The sequence below is a fragment of the Aptenodytes patagonicus genome, chromosome 2, assembly GCF_965638725.1.
Source record: "Aptenodytes patagonicus chromosome 2, bAptPat1.pri.cur, whole genome shotgun sequence".
Lineage (NCBI taxonomy): Eukaryota > Metazoa > Chordata > Aves > Sphenisciformes > Spheniscidae > Aptenodytes > Aptenodytes patagonicus.
Window position 1 is genome coordinate 874,591 of NC_134950.1, and position 18,375 is coordinate 892,965.

An 18,375-nucleotide genomic window follows, 5' to 3' on the forward strand; every position below is an offset into this window, starting at 1 on the left:
CTAGTGCAGTGCTGCCAGCTCACATCCCCACCAGCTCCTGAACCTGCTGGTCTCTCCACTGCAGCCCCCAGTGCCTTGACCTGAAGCCCCGCCTTGACCCACCGGGCTCTGCTGTCCTGGTGGCTTCACACCCCTCTGGCACAGCCCCTCTCTTGTGGCCTCGTGTCTGATGAGCCTCCCAGCGCTGCTAGCTGCGATGCAAGGCCATGCAGGAGGGTTTTAGCATCTCCGAGCTTCTGGGGAGCCAGGGCCAAGGGGACCTTGCAAATCTCAATGAGCACCTTGGCAAAGCTTTTAGGCTCAGCCCAGGGGAGCAAACCTGGGCTTGCCTGGTCCCCCCAGTGGGGCCCAAGGGCCAGCTTGCAGGAGCAGGATGGGTGCTCCCAGTGCTCCCCACAAAATTTCATCCCTTCCTTTATGGGTTGGATGGAGCTTGCTGCGAGCTCAGGTTGCTTTATCCCAGAGGATGCCGCACCGCAATGCTTGGCTTTATTTCTTGCACACTTCCCCCATAAGGACCTTGCAGGATATGTAGTTTAAAACAGCTTTTTATGCCATGCTTTGCAATGCACTGGTCTCCAAAGCACCCCAGGGACACCTCTACTCACCCTTGGGTAGCAGTGTGAGCTGAGGGGTGCCAGCATCGCTGGGCAGACGCAGGGTGCTGCCAGGAGCGGGTGCATGGGACAGGGTGCTGCTGCCCTCCAGTGGGCTCAGGCTGGAAAGGAGGATGGCTGTGGGCACCTCGCTCCGCACCAAGCACATGGGTGCTCGGGAGGGGCAAGGTGGGACGTGGGGCTGAGGGTGACACCTTCCATGGGACGGAGTGAGCACTGGACAAGGAACCAAGCAGGCACAGCATCACTCCCTTTCCTGGGAGCAGGAGAAAGCTTGCTTTGCCCCGTCCTTCTCCCGAGACGACCCCACTGATCTGCTCCTGGCCCAGGATTGTTTGAAAGCAGCACCAGGTGCTGCTGAAGGGCCCGATCCCCCTAACAAATTGCAAATTCAGTGTAGCAAGCAGTGAGAGCACCTTGCACGGCTGCAGTATCCCAGCACCAAACCACGCCGTGGCTGGAGGCCATCAGCCCAAGTAGCTGCTTTCCTTCCGTTGTCCCTAGGGACAGGCAGAAGCATTAATTTGTAGCCAGCAACAGCTCCAGAGGAGCCATTATGGGTTACGGTGCCAACGAGTCACGAAGCGAGGAGGCAGGCGCACGGCCACGGCTCCCAACACTGCAGGTACCTTCTCTTCTATTAAGAGAGCCGTTGTGTACCTAACGGAGGGGAAAATCAAAACACCTTCCCACCATGCTGGAAGGGCTGATATACAGGCTGGGAGATTTTTATTATTGAGCATGAAGCTCTGGGAGGAGGAAAATTCAACCTCAAAGGCAGGAACCCCCCCCTGTGGGTTTGCTGGGTTCTCCCTGATGGGGTTTCCAGGATGGCAGGCACCACCATTTTCTGTCTCAAGGGCCCTGAAAATCAGCAAGGGATTAAAAGAAACCCTCTTTGCACCTCCTCTCTGGTCATAAGATGCTCCCAAGAGTTGCATTAAGTAGTCCCAGCCCAGGACACCTGGACCAAGGAGCACTATGCACAATCTCAGCTCCCGAGCCCACCCGGAGCTCCTCTCCACAGGGACAGAGGTTGGAGACACCTCAAGTTCTTGGTTACTGTAAAGCTGTTTTTGCAATGGCTCCTGTGCTTTCTACCCATGTTGGCCCCCACCACCAGCATCCTACAGGACCCCTGCACCTCCAGGTCCAGATGGAGAAGACAAGCATGGAGAGATCCAGCTCCATAGCCTCCCAGCAAAGAGGGAGGGAGCACCGGGCTCTTGCTGATGGAGCACACATCTCATCTGAAAACATGCCATCGGAGGGGGAGGCGATCGCCGCTATGGAGTCACGAGTTTCCCACATCCACTGAATGTAGGTGGGAAAGGGATCTACTGCAGCAGAACTTCTAGTGGGTGGCTTAAAACACTTGGTAGGGCTTGGAGGTTGGTGTTGGGTACAGGAGGTCTGATGAAACGGGAAACACCTTAAATTACAAAAATATGTCAAAAGAAAGTCAGACGCCGTTTTAACCCTGGCTTGGTAGACAGGAGAAAAAGAGGCTCCCCGCCACCCTTTTATGTATTAACCCAAAGTTGAAAGCACTGACCCTGGTTCATTCCCATCTAAGGGGGTTTAAACCCGCCCCTGTGTCTCTGAAGAGGAGGTACTCTGTCCTTTAACCTCCTGTGGGGTGCACAGTCCCTGAGCGAGGGACTTGTCTGGATGGCGGGGAGGTGGGGTCCAGTGAAAGAGAGACCCCCAAGGGAAAATGGGGTGGGGGGCTGTCCCGTGTCAAGGCTTTGCTGTTTACCAGCTACTAATGAGCTCCTCCAGCACCAGTGATACCTTCCAAAAACAAGGGGTCTAGAAACCCTTGTTGGAAAACCCCCTTGGAAACCCTTTTTTGGAAAGCCAAAAACAACAGATCAAAACATGCTGTGTGAAGCAAAAATGACTTTCTTGAACGGTTTTGGGTCTTTTCCAGGAGAAAAGCCCCCACGGGATCCAGCCTGAGCCCCGATCCTCACCTCCCGCATTACTTCCATGAAATAACTCATGCGCCAAAGCCACTGGCTCCCATTACACCACGCTGGAGATGGAGATGATGGCTCACCATGGGCTGTTGGGCTGATCTGGATGCTTAGGAGCACAGTTTGCCTTGGATTAGGTCATACCTAGCGGAAAAGGACCTGGGAGTGCTGGTTGACAGCCGGCTGAACATGAGCCGGCAGTGTGCCCAGGCGGCCAAGAAGGCCAATGGCATCCTGGCCTGTATCAGAAATCGTGTGGCCAGCAGGAGTAGGGAAGTGATCGTGCCCCTGTACTCGGCACTGGTGAGGCCGCACAGGCTTGAATACTGTGTTCAGTTTTGGGCCCCTCACTACAAGAAGGACGTTGAGGTGCTGGAGCGTGTCCAGAGAAGGGCAACGAGGCTGGTGAGGGGTCTGGAGAAGAAGTCTTCTGAGGAGCGGCTGAGGGAACTGGGGTTGTTTAGCCTGGAGAAAAGGAGGCTGAGGGGAGACCTCATCGCTCTCTACAACCACCCGAAAGGAGGTTGTAGCGAGGTGGGGGTCGGTCTCTTCTCCCAAGTGACAAGCGATAGGACGAGAGGAAATGGCCTCAAGTTGCGCCAGGGGAGGTTTAGATTGGACATGAGGAAAAATTTCTTTACTGAAAGAGTGGTTAAACATTGGAACAGGCTGCCCAGGGAAGTGGTTGAGTCCCCATCCCTGGACGCATTTAAAAGATGAGTAGATGAGGCACTTAGGGACATGGTTTAGTGGACATGGTGGTGTTGGGTCGACGGTTGGACTCGATGATCTTAGAGGTCTTTTCCAACCTCAGTGATTCTATGATTCTATGACACCAGAGCCAAATGATCTCTCCCGACCTCAACAGCTCCAGATTTATGTAAAACCAATCCCAAAACAACCCATTTGCAAGCCTGACCCAGGGCTTTGTACCCCTCGCGCTGGGTGCACCCAGTCCACCTGTGATTTGCAACAGAGATGAGCGCAACGAAGTGTTCTCGAATCAGTGCTTTTTAATCCATAAAAGGTGAGAGTCCATGTACAAATTAAAAACAAAAACAAAACAAAACCACCGGTGTTAGGGAAATTATCCAACTCGCACAAAACACAACACCTCCACCAACGCCAACAGAGGAGTTGAGTGGTGCGGGTGGAAACGCGATGCGCGGGCTCGCCGCTTGTGCATGCTTCTTAAATACATCTCCAACTTGGAGGTGTCCGTGTCGGCAACACATTTAGGATCGGGGGAAGATGCTGCCGGGATGCTTTAACAGCAAGGTGGCCTTTTCTGTGAACCTACCCCCCCTTCCTTACCACTCCCGCGCCAAGCAGCTGGCAAGCTTACGTAGAAAAGCTTGACTGCACCAGATGGCCTCGTGGTGGCAGCCAGATCTGTAATCCCGTCTGATGATGTCTCAGTCTACAGAGAGGCCTCTCGGTCAATAACGCAGAGCTAGAACCCCTCCTTTAGTTCTCCTTAAATAAAACTGGGGCCGAAAGCTTGGCACGTGGGCATTGAGCCACCTAGAAGAAGTCACGGTACAACCCCAGAGAGATGCTCTCGCGACGATATCCTGCTGCCAGCGCGCGTTCACTTCATTAAACTACCGCTACAAATTTGTCACGACTTAAAAAGTACAAAAATACAATTGCATCTCTGAAGGGTATTTTATACCTACCAAGATCATCCAAGCACTGAAGACCAGACAGCTCTTTAGCCTTCAGAAAAATAATGCACAAGGCAGAAATGGGATTGAGAAAATTTTGCCAATATATCTAAGTGTGTATTCGGAGTCTCCCAGCATTTCCAGTACAATTACCAAGATGTATGTATCCATCAGCCCAGCTCGGGTACGAATGCTGACAGCACAGTGTTAGGGTATTAGCAACGTGTGCAAGATCCAATACTAGCACAAATTTAGTAGTTTAATAATCTGGAGGAGCTATCTTCCTCGAATTTTAATCTCATACCAAGAAAAAAACCAAGGCTCTTAGCTATTAATCTACTCACATATTTAGGGCAATCCACCTCTACTGATTAAAAAAAAGAGTGAGACAACAAATGCACGTTAAGTCTTTCCCTTTTCTTCCAAAGAAGTAGGCTGTGCAGCTGGGCTGTATTTGCTGGGCCAACCTAGGTGTCCATTAAAAAAAACCCCAAAAAGCACAAAAAAAAAAATGGTCAAACCCATCCTAACTTCAACCTGTTTCACTGGGACATCCCTAACTGGTACCGCAGCAGAGATGCACAGCCCAGTGCTGCCCGGGCAGGTCTGCGCCGGACCCCATGATGGGGTCACCACGAGTCACCGATGCCCACACTATCCCCTTCTCCCGAAAAAGGGTAGTTGAAGGTGACCTCCAGCTGGAGCTGCTGAACAATTCGGCTCCGCTGGCAGCTCTCGGCGAGCGGCAGCAGCGGTGCCGTCTTCTACCTTGCAGAGAAAGCCTAGGAGACGCTAAAGAAGGTTACAGCTTTTGCTTTAATGGCTGGGGCTTGGTTTGGCTGCTCCTCGCACCGAGCAGAAGACACAAACCAGTCCCTGCTTTATACCGAAGCACAGCTCCCCCCGACCCCTTAAGAGGGAAAAAAAAAAAGAAAATTAAAAATAAAGAATAAAACAGTGTTTCCCCATATTGTTTAGCTGAGGATCGTTTAACGCAGGAGCTGGGAGATGGAGGAGTCCGGTGCTGTGCATCGCTCGCCTCTTCGGAGAGGATCCGACCAGCGGCACGTCCCCAGGGCGGGGGGGTCCTTGCAGCACCGACACCAGCGCAGCCCAGACAGGCCACCAGTGCTTGCGAGGGTTCACGGGCAGCCAGCCCCGGAGCTCACGGGACACGACCTAGCCCGGTGGCCGCTTCAGTACATGGCTTCGTTGTCTCCCACCGCAGTGAAGGGGACGCCGTAGGTGCTCTTCTTGCTCCGCTTGCTCTTCTTGCTCCAGACCAGCAGCGTGCTGGCGCTCTTGCTGTTCATCAGGCTCTTTCGGCTGTTCTCCTTGTTGCTCTTCAGCATCCCGCTGGCCGAGGACATCGCTGCTGCCTTCTTATCTGCCTGTTTGGGAAGGGGAGCAGAGAGGGGCGTGAAGCCAGGGCAGCACCCGGGCTGCAAATGCAGTGCCTGGCTTCAGCCCCGCACCTCCATCCCGGGAGCAGGACACTGGGGAACCTCTGCCCCCCGTGGAGCCACCTGCTTCGGTGCCTGGCTCGAGGCTAACGGTGAAAGAGCAAAGCTTTCCGTCCCTAGAAATCCTGCTTCACATTTGTTAAGCCAGCTGCAAACAAAGCCGCCACGCTAGAGACAGCGCAGAGCCTCGTTTAAGCGGACCACAGCCGGTCTCTCCCCCCCAAGACCTGCAGTTTCCCACCTAAGGCTTGGGACGTGACTCACGGCTTTTGGTCCCTCTGAGCCCTGCAGGGTTATCACAGTGATCTCCACTCCCTCCTCCCCAGTGCTCTTCAGCAGCTGCACCACCTCGGCATGCTTGGACCACTTGCAGTCCTTGCCGTTCACCGAGATGATGTAGTCTCCCTCCTTCAGTCCGGCTTCCTGCGGGGGAAGAAAGAAGACGCACGCGTTTGAGCTCATGAATGCTGCTGCACAAAGTCTGCTTGGTTTCCACCCCACAGGTCCCAGTCCTGTGGAGGCACGGGCCACAGGGATGGTTGGGGTCCACCCTCCACCTGCAGCACAAAACAGCCGATGCCTTCATCATCCTAAAGATTTTATGTCTGCTTTTGCAGCGTGCATGCAAAAGTGGGATGCTCTACAGACTAAGGACCTCTTTTGCAGCTGCTGGCGATGGCCACGCTTGACATCCAGCATGCTACAAACTCCCAGCCCCGTGACTTTTTGCAGCCTTGCAAAAAGTGCATCCAGCTCTGACTCTTCGATAAAGGTTAAACGCTGCAGGTCTCCAGAAAAAAAATAAATAAATAAAAAAAAATATTGCCTGCAAGCCTTGATCCTTGAGAAAACAGCAGGCTCAGCAAGGTTCTTTGCACACCCTTCATCCATCAAGGCATCAGCAAGGCTCTTGACATGCTTGAAGGAAAGCACGTGCCAGCTCGGGGCCGTGGGGACAGCATCATAGCTAGGAGCAACCCAGCCAGGACATGCCAGACCAGCTGCAATGGAGGTTTAAAAACTTGTCCACACAGGGACACCCGCATTCTGGTGTCTATCTGGAGACCAACCTCACCCCAGCTGAGTGCAAGGAATGTTAGCAGCCCAGGGGACACAACTGTGGTCCAAATATGGACCATATATGGTCTTTGAGAAGATTTTAGTCTCCCAAAAAGGGATGCGATCCTGCTGCTAAGGAGCGTGTTGTTACAGAGATGCTGGGCTCTGGATGGCAGGGTTGATGCTGAATAGTGCTGAGGGAGGAGGGAAACCTTTAGGGTGTCCCACAAGGATGCTCCAGCAAGCTTCTACTGGAAAACAAAGTTGCCCCTGATACATCGGAAAGCCCAAACAGTGAGTTTTCACTGAGATAACTCGCGTTTCAGACTTGCCATCTTGTTCCATCCACTGTCACGTCCCAAAATGGGGGAGAAGGGAGCTGGGTGCTTGCCAAAGAGAGGCTGCCAGCAGTTAAAAATGGAGCTAACCTCCATATTTTTTCCTTAGCTGTCTCCTAAAACAAACAAACAAAAAAATCAATTCTTTCCTGACACCCATCTGCAAGCCCCGGCAGAGATGAATCTCCACCTGAGCACACCAATGCAGTTACCAACTGAGCGTTCAGATCTAAAACCACCTGGCACCCCTCGAGGCAACCCCTGACACCTCACTTCCAGCATCCCCACGGGGACAGCAAGAACCTGGGGTACTCACGGCAGCGCAGCCCCCCGGGATGACACCAGCAATGAGGACGGGGGAGTCTCCTCGCAGCGTGAACCCAAAACCGTTCTCTCCTCTCATCAGGTGGACTCTCCGCGCTGGGTACCACTTGTTTTTGGCCGAGAAAACCGAAAGGGGCCCCTGGGGTAAGGTAGAGACATGGAAAGCGCCTTTCAGAGCAAGAACAACTCCCTAGGGATGTGCAACCTTGCAAAACACCCACTGATGGGGATGAGGCAGAGCAAGAAAGCAGTCTTTTGCATTTCTTTAAGGATGTGATTTTGAGCCTACCCAGTGATTTACCCTGCCTGCATGCCCAAAAATGCAGATTTATACACTATAAAGCTAGAGGTGCTTAAAACCCATGTCAGATGTTGGCTTTCTGAGCAGCAGCAGCAGTCTCGTGTGGGTTGGGAAGGACCTCGGGAGGTCTCTGGTCCAACCCTCTGTCCAGAGCCTAGGTCTGGACATCCTGCCGGCACTGCCCCGCTCCTGCGAGGCAGGAGGAGGAGGAGGAGGTCTCGGCACAGTCAGCGAGCTGGCATCAGTTTAGACGCTATAATCCCAAAGCAAATGAAACAGAAAGCTCCGGTGGGCAGAGCTGGCTCCTTAATTCCCCCCTTCAGGACAAAAAAAAACCAACCATCATCCAAGGAGGGACGATGGGGGTTGAGGTTTTTCACCGCTGCCTGCCTCTGGGGGAGGCAGCCTGGCTGGGGTGGTCCAGCAGCAGGGTGTGAGGCGGTGGGACAGGTCACCTCTTCAGGGTCAGATTCCCCCCCCCCCCAAATCTTTCCTCTTTTCCTGCCTTTTTCCTACTTTTCTATTCCCACAGGAGCAGGATATACCTGCCTGCCCTGGGGCTGTCCAAAAGCAGAGAAGTCCAGCCTCTCCCTGGGGTGCTACGCAGCCCTTGGGGCGTCTGGGGGACGGGGACAGCACAGCCAGGTCCCACAGCAGCCCCGAAGCTCAGTCCTGCTCCCCGGGACCCTGTAAGCCTAAAGAAGGTAGGGATAAAGGTCCGATGGGATTTTCCTGGTGCCTCCCACCTGGCACCATCCGGCTCTGCTCCCCCCAAAAGCTTCCTCTAAAGGGTCCCTTCGGTCCTTCTCGGGTAAAGCCCACCCAAAATGCCTGTGCCCACTCCCCCATGCACCGGAGGAGCTTTGCGACCCATTTAGGTCTGGCAGAGACAGATCTGTGCCCCCCCGCCCCTCCTCCCTGCACGGGTCCCTGCCTGCGAGGAGGCGGCTCGTCCTCCTTGGAAAGCCGCCCGTGGGCACAGCGGCTGCACCGGGAGAGGGAGAAGAGGCTGCGGGGAGAAGGAAACCAGGCAAGCAGAGCATGCAGGGGAGGAGGAGGAGATGTCTGCTCCCTCGGGGCAACCTCCATTCCGTAGCCGTACGTACCAGCCTGTGGAAGAGGTCGGTGACCTTCACCTGGGAGAAGTTGGGGGATTTTATCTCTGGTTTCTGGTGCGTTTTGGCTAGTGGTAGGGAGAGAAGAGCAAATACACCGGGGTCAGGTAGCTGTGGCAGCTGCTGCCTCTACATTGTGCTCCCCAAGAAGGGATGGTGTGACCCATAAGAGCTGGGACCTGCTCAGGCAGCTGCCAGACACGCAGCCTGGAGCCCCCACTCCCACCCGTGATGCTCCACCGCCGTGCAGGGAGCTCTGGTCCACAGCGACATGCCACAAACTCACCGTGGAGTTTGCCCACCCCATGTAACCTGCCATAAATCCCCTCCCCAGCTGCACCCCCCAAAAAACCACTTACGGTGAATGTCCGGGGCATCTCCAGTTTCGAAGAAGTCCTCCTCGTGGTCGATTTCCGAATATTTGCTCAGCGAGCGTTTGTGGGCGAAGGAGAGGACCTCCTGGAGGATATCCATCTTCCGCAGGATCTTACACAAGCCGTGGATCCTCATGGCTTCCTCGTGCTTCATGATGGCTTTCTTCAGATGAGCTTTGCCTGCAAGGGAGCAGAGAGATCGCAGCCCGAGCGGAGCGGAGCAGCCCCGCCGCCACCGCCGTTCCCTCTCCGCTCGCTCAGCTGCCCACAGATGACAGCAGCCTCCGTGGCTGTGTCACCCGGCGTGACTCAGGGACAGCTCAGTCACGTTCGCAGCCTGCCAGGCGTTCAACGTGCGCTAAATGGAGTAGGTCCCAGCCGTCAGCTCGAGCCCCCGATGTAGGGCTCGGAAGGGACCTTGAAGGGTGACCTACTTCACTCCCCCGGCGCCGGCAGCAGAGCTGGCAGATGTTCCCAAAAACCACCGGCGAAGGAGCCGCCACCACGTTGCGCCGCCCCCGAAGTCCCTCCTAACACTTAACCTCAATCTCCTCTGCAAATTAACTTCTCTCCATTGCCTTGCGTCCCCCGGGGGGGGGATGACACGGAGGACAATCGAGCCCCATCCTCCTGGTGACAGCCTTTTAGCTTCGGGAAGATGGAACACATCTCCCTCTTTTCTAGGCTAAGCAAAGCCTTCTCCCTGCCCGGCAGGTCCTGCTTTCCACCCTTTTCGGCATCTGCTCCTGCTTTGCTCCTCTCAACTTGCCTTCAACATGCTTCCACCCTCGTGAAAACGGAGTGGCCGAAAAATGGCCAGAAGAGATGAAATCACGACGACCCATGGGTATCAACGCAAACATCTCCTTTGCAAGAGACTGCAACCGAGATACCCGCATCCAACGCTAAACTACCGAAAAAGATAGAGATATATATATACACACACACGTATCATAGAAACACGTGTGCCTGTAGCATTTCCAGTTTTAGGACACACGGTGGCAACATAACCCAGAGAGATGGTTGGAGTTTGCTCCAGACTTATGAGGACCACAGCCAGCGGCCTGAAGACCTCTGCTTTCCCCTCCCCGAAAAGTCACAATCGAGGAAATCTATTGAGGCTGGATGGAAACCAGAAAGGAAGAGAGACTCTCCAAAATAATTGTATCAAATGCAATCAATTATATTTTATCAAAGCACCCACAGCCAGCCCCATCCATGGGCAAGAAAACAACTATGTTTTACTGAATATCATCAACCCCTATTTTCAAGACATCACTGGAAATAGAGGTCGAGCATGGAAGCTGTGCAAGCTTTTGGCTCCACTCTATTGAAGATGGTGGAATATACCATTTTTGATAAAACATTATGTTATAATACTAGAAGACAAGGGAAAGGGAAAAAAAAAAATCCTTTCAGGGAGATGGTTTTAATGCTGCAAGTTTCTCCCCTTCCTGTAAACCAAAACCAGAGCTGAGGCTGGCATCTGCACGTTCATTTTTCACCAGCAGACTTTGAACGGAGCCCCTTCCCCCCAGGAAGGGCAGGAAGGTGGGTTGATGCAAATCGGGAAACCAGATGGCAGCAAGCTGAGGGTGTCGGGGTGGTGTTACCGTAACGCTCTGGTTTTGGGGGTGATTTAAGAAGTCTCCTCATGCACGTCCTCCACCTCCATCCCCAGCAGCGAAATCTGGCCGAGCAGCCGGTAGGACTTTGCTGAGGCTGGCGACGTGACGAACTCATTCCTGGTGGGACCTGTCTCCTTCCATACGTGCGCCACGAGGGGAAAGAGCACCAGGAGGCAGCTCGTGGGGGAGGCAAACCGGAGACGACACCCCAAAATCGGGGCGCTGAGCTTGCTCTCGTTGCAGCCTTGTTGGGGAGGGGCTGCCAAAACACAACTTCAGCTGAATAAGCAACGCTTTGTTTTTCCCCTGAAGCTGAAAATCCGCATGGGAGGAAGCTCTCGTCTCCCAAGCTTTTTGATGCAGCTACACCCCCTGGCATCTGCTGTGTCTTCTTGTCATCAAGCCAAGTCAGCAGCAAGCCCAAGCCAAGGAGCTTCCAGGATCTCTGTGTCCCTACGGATTTCTCCATGCTGTGTTGGGTGACGTTACCTGGCTCAGGACACCTCGGTGTTCGAGGTTTTACTGGCAAACTCAGCTGGACAGGTTGGTGCAAGCACCGTGAGTTGGTCCTCAACACCCTGACAGGGAACTGTGACACTTTCCTGCCTTCCCAGGAGAGGCTCTTTTCAAAGAAATCGCCCCCCCCCAAAAAAAAAGGTGTCTTTGCACAGAGACATCCCCCAACAGCTCATCACATTCCTTTGTAGAGACCATGCCTACCCAGGTAGGGTTACGATGGCGCTCACTGCCCGTGCATCAAGGTTTCATCACAAGAACGGAGGGCTTTGCCCCCATGGATGCACTTACCCAGCTTCCTCCTCTCCTCGGGGTCCTGCAGCAGGACGCGGAGCGAGGGTCCCTCTGGCATGGTGACGTGGAACTGGATAAAAGCCTTCTCCTGCTCCGGCAGCTCAGCATCAGTTGCCGCTGCGTGAAAAAATTGGGTGCGGGTGGGCTTGGAGAGAAGTCAGGGTGCTGCTCGGCCACCTGGACCCCCGCGGTGGTGGGGACAAGGGGACCAGGAAGCCACATCCATGCTCATGTGGCCCTGATAACTTCAGCAGCAGCTTCCTCTCACCCAGCCTGCAACAACCACCAAGACATCACTGATGGGGAGAGGGATGAGTTATCACAGTCAAGGCTGCACCAGGCTTTGAAGCCAAGTGCAGGGTTTGTCCTGTGCGCAGCACAAGTATCCGGCTCTTTTGCCTCCTTCCCTCCTTTGCTCCGGTCTGGAAGCAAGATTGGAAATCAAGAGCCCTGGGTTTTCCCCACTTGGAGGTTAGTGACATGGTGCCAAGACAAACAACAACTAAAGCACAAGAGCTGGGCAGATTAAAGTGTAATTTGGGAGCTGAGCCCGGGACCCCTGCACGGGCAGAGGGCTTGCAGAGCAACCAAGGGGGTCCTTTGATGGAGAAACCGAGATGGATAGAGCTTGCACAGGTGCTCCAAGCACCACGCTGGGTTCCGTACAGCATGATTTTTACACCCTTATTTCCAGCCAAAGCTGTTCCTAATCCTCTTTGGCTCACAGGGAGCTCAGGGTTGGATGGCAGCTTCCTCGCCTGGGCAACAGGGTGCGATAGGAAGGAACCCAGAGGGCTCCAGGGAGCCTTGTGGACTTGCCGGTCTGAATGTTAGGAGGTCCCAAAGCCTGGTGAGCACCCCCAGCATAGGGAACCGGCAGCTCCAGGGCTGGCTCTCCCCATGCCAACCCTCTCCGTGCCAGCATCCCTGGGGAATTAAACTGCAACATAAGGAGTTTATTACCGGCTGGTTAGGGGAGCAAAAGATTTGTTATTCTGAACAAGGGGGTCAGGGAGAGGCAGCGACCGTGCGCCTGAGATCTCAACAGCATGCTCTGGATGGAGAAAAAAAATCCCCAAACACCCAAATTAGGCATCTCCTGCAGATTTGTCTTTCCCACAGCACTTAAGGTCATTGGGCCAGGCAAACAGCCTCAAAATTTTAGGGGAAAGGTTTGCCCTGTCCCTTGTAACCCCATGCAAACCCGGCCCCATCACCGTCCTCTGCCGTTTCTGTCTTTAAGCTGCTCCAGCCCCACGGTACCCCGCTCTCTCCCGTCTCTGCCCCAGCAGCTCTCCTTGCTCAATGCTGCTTCTGCAACGCCCACACGGCACAAGCCCGGCAGCAAGATTTTGGGCAGGCTCCGGAGCGGGGGAGGATGCTGGGACAGTCTGGCAGCCATCGCCGTCACCGACACAGCACTGCTTTTGGCAGCAGTCACCGGCACAGCAACTGCAAGAAGTCCCCCAGCCTGTCCTCAGCCACCCCACCAAGTGACGGGTCGGCACCACAGGTCACAGCATGCATCGGCTGCCTGCCCCCAGATCCTCCGCCTGACCCGAAATTGCTTGCACGGCTGTTGGTGATGGCACAGATGGAGATCACAGGTCGCATCCTACGTCCACGCTCCAGCTGGCTCCACGGAGCCACGTCAGCCCGGCTCCGGCACAGCCACACGTACCCTCCTGCCAGCACCCCACCACCCTGGGATGCCCAGGGCAGCCAGCCACGAGGCTGGCAATTAAATCCGAGGTTTTTTTGGTTTTGTTTTTATTGTTTGAAGCCCCCAGCTGGCCTGCCACATGGACCAGGGCATCTCTGGAGGCTGCCCGGCTGAGGACACCAGCACACGTGTGGTCAGCAGGCAGCTGACCCCCCCCCCCCCCCCCATTTACCCACCCAGCCCCAAAGGGGACCAGCAGGTGACATCCCTACAGCACCTTTTTGCTCACCTTCTTGGAAGGACTTTGCAAGTGCTGTGCAAACCAGAAATAGGGGGGAAATCTGCTCTGTGCATCGATCGCTGAGTCAATAAGCGAGATCAACAGCTCAAGAGCATCCCAAAAACTTTAGGTTTTGTATCCATCTACCCTGCACATATCTCCCTTCACCTCTTTTTTTTGCAATCCCTCCCAAACACCAGGCTACCACGTGGAGCCGGCACTTGGCTGAGCAGGCAGCTGCCTCCGAGCTGTAACACTCACCAGGGCAGTCGCAGAGAGCAATGGCAGCGAAGTAGTGGGAGAGGGCTTTGAAATGCTCCGACTTGACGTGGACCATGGTGGTCCAAGAGAAGGGAACGTAATCCTTCACGTGGGCCTGGGTCATCGTCTGGTGCACCAGCAAGTAGACATCTTCCACCTGTGGGGCATCAAGAGACAAGCTGCTAAGCCATGGGTTGAGATGTAGGACATCCATCAGGAGACAGTGACAGCAGGCTGTCCTCTCCTGGGGGGTTCTGCCGACCATAGAAGGAGCCTCTCCAGTGGTGACAGCCCCACCAAGTTCTCTCCTCCCCGAGGTGCTCACCCTTGCCGCCTCCTGGGCGAGCTGCAGCCGGGCGAGGAAGTTGTGCTGGGAACGCAGCAAGGTCATCTTCTCAAAGACGCACTCCTGGACCTGGGCGACCATCAGCCGCACCAGCATGTTCAAGGAGGCGGTGCTCATATCCAGGCTGGGAGCGTTGGAGAAGTTTTCCTTCAAGTAGTTAAAGGCACCTGCGTGAGGGAGAAGCTCCTGGTAGCCACCGGGCTTGTAAGCAGGAGGGTCAGACTTTCGGACCACGAAGGTTTCCCCACCAGCAGCGCAGGAAGAGAAGAGCTGGCGACCCAGCTCGCACATCAAACATCTCACCATAAATGGTGGGTAAAAAGGTCGGGGGTCCCTCCCTTGCTATCTAAACCATCCTTGTGCCCACAGCTTTCTTCCCCAAAGCCCTGGGTGACTGCAGTCCCAGGGTCCTTTTTTTCCCCCCCAGCTGCTCGCAGACGGATCAGCATCTCTTCTCTCCTGAGCTGGGACATCCCTACTGCTGTGCGGCAAGAGAGCGCCCTTTGGGTGGCTGTTGGGTCATCCCAGCTCCTCTTCATAACCCCACAGAAGTAGCGTGGTGCCAACTTGCACTTGGTTTGTGGTCCCTTGGAGGTGCCCTGTCCCCATCCCTCTTTGCACGACTGCTCTCTCCCCTTCTTGCACTCGTGTGGATTATTCCCACCCCAGGGAAATGCTGCCCGCATGCCCCTGGAGAGCCGGAGAAGGTGGGAACCCACGTACCGGCCGCCTTCTGAAAGGCATCGATGGCCTGGTTGAGCCCCGGCAGGGATGCACGGTCCTGCCGCGCTCCGATCTGGGTGTGCAGGGCTCCAATGTTGAAGAGCACGCTGCCCTTCTCGAAGGCCAGCGCCCGCTGGTGGGATGGGACCCCCGTCAGGGAGTCGTACCTAGGGAAGGGAAGAGTCGACGGCTGCACATCCCCGGGTCCTCGCCCACAGATGCAGGTGGAGCCTGAAGGGTTTTCAGCGCTCCGTGTGGGCTCGCAGCCACCGTTCCCGTCACGGCTCGTCCCCCTGGGGCACACGCTTTCCCCTGCCTCCCCTAATTAACCCACCCAGGGCAACAGCAAACCCAGCTCCCCGCGTCCGCCAGCCCCGGCTTTGCTGCCGAGGCAGCAATCCCGTCGTGGAGGCTTGGTCCCGACTCCCTCCCCACTCGCGATGCCCCAGGTGGGATGGGGAAAGCTGGACCAACCAGTGGAAGAAGACACCCAGGCTTTTGGTGGGAGGGAAGAAACGGCTGTCGAGGAAGTAGAGCTGGTTGTAATACTCCATCAAGAGCTCGAGCCCGGCTTCATTACGGCTTGGGGTGCGCATCGCCTGCGGGGACGGGAGAGGAGACACGGGGGTGGGAAGAGAGGGGGAAAACGGGAAGGGAAATGACGGATTTATGGAGCTGCACATGCTGGCCAGCCCAGGGGGGGAGAAAATCCACCTGAGTTTTTAGATCAATAGGATCAGATCAATATGATTAGATCAATAGCGGACAAGATGCTGTGCAGCAGCGGGAGGCAGCCCCCCCGGCACAGGTTCAGCTGCAGGAAAGGTCAGGGAGGCACTAATTCGGTGCTGGGGCACCCAAATCCGGAGCCAGCAGCCTGGGAGCTGTGCTGGAGGCAATGCTCACCTAAACCAAGCTGGGATTATTATTTCTTTTAAGAGAGAAACTCATGCAAAGTCTGCTGAAATAAATGCTAGGGAAGAAATCGGATTTTTTGCTCTTAACAAAAAAGCCCTTGAGCTTTTGACCTGACACAGGGAGGAGGGTCAGAGCTCTCCTAACGCCTAGTTTTAACCACGGGGCTTTTTCCTTTCCCGCTTCTGGCTTCGCAGGGCTCCTCTCCCACAGCCTAAAGAGCAGGATCGGGCCCTTCACAAGGGCTTGAGCAAGCCTCTTTCTTTCCGCTCTCCCAGATCAAAGCTCCGCGGCAAGGCAAAACTTGAAGTTACTTATGAGAGCTGTTTTGTAGGAGAGGAGAAAATTCACCTTTACCAGATTGCTTTACATTTCCTCTTCTCCAAGCGCTGGCTGGAGAGAGAGCAGTCATTTAGCTTTGCTGGGGGGGAACTAATATTCATAAACCAGTAAGGGATTGCATTATAACTTTTATTGCCGTTCAGTTCTAGGTTAGCAGGGTGTTAAAGGACGGGGAAAGGAAAAAATTACTGAATGGCCTGTAATATTTTGTAACCTATGAACCGAAGGCAAGGTGTTCCAGCGCAGGAATCCCGCACCCCGAGACACAAGGATGAGTGTGCAGTTTGGAGAGAGGCTGAGGGGACCCTGGAGCAAAATGTGGCACCTCCAAGAAGCGTTTCTGGACAAGCCAAAGCAAGACTTTGCAACTCAAGGGGCACCGACCTGCCGTAGCTCCATGAACTCTTTGATTTCCTTTTCAAACAAGACAGCCTCCTCTCCATAGTGTTCACTGATGAGATCCTGGACGGGGAAACAAGAGAAAAGAAAACCCTGAGTCACCCTGGGAAATAGATATTCAAGATTTAAAGGGTGACTTGGGGCGATTCTGTACAGGCAATTTGCAAGCTCTCTCTGCAAGGAAACCTGTGGCAGGGGAAGCCATCTCCTCCCCTGCCTGGCTCTTGCTCTCCAGCATCTCGAGACCCTCACCTCCCACCTTCCCATGTTTTAAGTCCAGCTCCTCCCCATAAACCTATTTTTTTTGCAACTGTTCCAAAACAGAAAACGTTTTGCAGCTGCTGCAGCATCTCCTCTACAGCACCCAACCGTACCCAAAGCGCATGGTCGCTCTCCTCCGTCGTCTTACATCGCATCGAGCGTGCAAAACCCTGATGCTCACCTTCAGCGGTACCAGCAAATCCAGCTCCTTCGTCTCCTTCAGGCCCAAAGGGATCATGGGGACGCTGATGGACTCGCTGGAAGAAGACAGCAACCTATTTGGTGGCTGGTTTACAAGCCTCAGAGAGACCCTGTGTGTCGGGGACTAAAATGAAGCAGCTCTTTGCCCTGGGCTTGTGCTGCTCCCATTAAAGGTAAAGCCAGAAGAGGACCCAACTCCGCAGAGCGGAAAGACGCTTTTCCCAACATGATGTCGAAAACGGCAGCGCGAGAGGAGGGGTGCACAGAAAATAACCTGAAACCATCACCCTTATCCCTCCAGCTTCTCTCCATAACAAGTACAATAGCAACAAAATAGGCTCCAGTAACGAAGCTGCTTTAATTACCAGCCCTTGGGAACTAGGCGTGATGCGAGCACAGGTCACGGATTCACGCACTCCTACGTGCTAATCTGGGCTTCGGTGCTGATAAGGGCTCGCTCGGGCTGCAGCGCTGTGCCTGATATTGAAATTTTCTGTCTCTATTAAAAGCAGTTGTCTAATAATAGCTCTTATCGCAAAGCCCGTTCGATATTGTAAAATGCTGAAGATGACGACGACTCTGGGAACACCCAGTTGGGGAGTGGTTTGTGTTTCAACATTAAAACAGGGCAGTCGTGCAGCACCGAGGAAGAAGCGCTGCAGGACGACAGCCAGGAAGGACCATCTTTTGGGGGATTTAGCAGCTATTTTGTTTTTCTGCTGCCAAGAAGTAAAGAAATGGTCTGTGTAAGCAGCAGAGCCTGGAGCATGACAGAAAATTACAGCCCTGCAAAGAGCCCCAAAGCTGGACCCATCGTCCGGCTCCTCTATACAGAGATGGGGGATGGGAACCCATGGTGGTACCTGCAGCTCACATCGGCTCCGCAAATGCTCTCCCCGATACCCATCTATCCCTCGGGGAAGTCCCCAACCCCGGCACCGAGCCACGTTACCGCATCCCCGGACACTTGGCCTCCCAGGGAACTGGTTTAAAGAGACAAGAAAGTTTGGCAGGGAGCGAGATGGAGTCAGGCAGGATCAAGCCCTCGCCAACCCAGGTTTGCACAACAGCCCCCTCTCGTTACCTCCAGAAACCGCTGACAACTTATTAGCACATCACTCATTAGTCCAGGGAGGAAAAGAGGCAAAGAAAGTTGCAAAAACTCGGGGAGCAGGGCAGGGAGGTTACACCCACATTTTCATCTGTTCACACTGAATAAACAGCTTCAAGAGCTATAATTAGTGCAGAAAAGCCATTATCGCTCCTTCCCTAATAAGATTTCCACTTGAATCCAACGCCTGGAGCAAAC

At 54.5% G+C, this 18,375-nt stretch overlaps 1 protein-coding gene across 2 annotated transcripts in view; it reads right to left on the minus strand.

The window, feature by feature from the left end:
• Positions 1-3,589: 3,589 nt before the first annotated feature.
• Positions 3,590-18,375, minus strand: part of RHPN1 (rhophilin Rho GTPase binding protein 1) — a 31,977-nt gene continuing 17,191 nt past the window's right edge. For both annotated transcript variants that reach the window (XM_076328987.1, XM_076328986.1), the window contains exons 4-15: positions 17,047-17,122; positions 16,590-16,667; positions 15,423-15,547; positions 14,949-15,115; positions 14,205-14,392; positions 13,880-14,036; positions 11,673-11,792; positions 9,223-9,417; positions 8,855-8,931; positions 7,440-7,586; positions 5,991-6,149; positions 3,590-5,654 (exon numbers count right to left, since the gene is read on the minus strand). In XM_076328987.1, the coding sequence (XP_076185102.1) occupies positions 5,460-5,654; positions 5,991-6,149; positions 7,440-7,586; positions 8,855-8,931; positions 9,223-9,417; positions 11,673-11,792; positions 13,880-14,036; positions 14,205-14,392; positions 14,949-15,115; positions 15,423-15,547; positions 16,590-16,667; positions 17,047-17,122 (1,684 nt within the window). In that variant the 3' untranslated portion in view covers positions 3,590-5,459. The remainder of the gene's footprint in view (positions 5,655-5,990; positions 6,150-7,439; positions 7,587-8,854; positions 8,932-9,222; positions 9,418-11,672; positions 11,793-13,879; positions 14,037-14,204; positions 14,393-14,948; positions 15,116-15,422; positions 15,548-16,589; positions 16,668-17,046; positions 17,123-18,375) is intronic.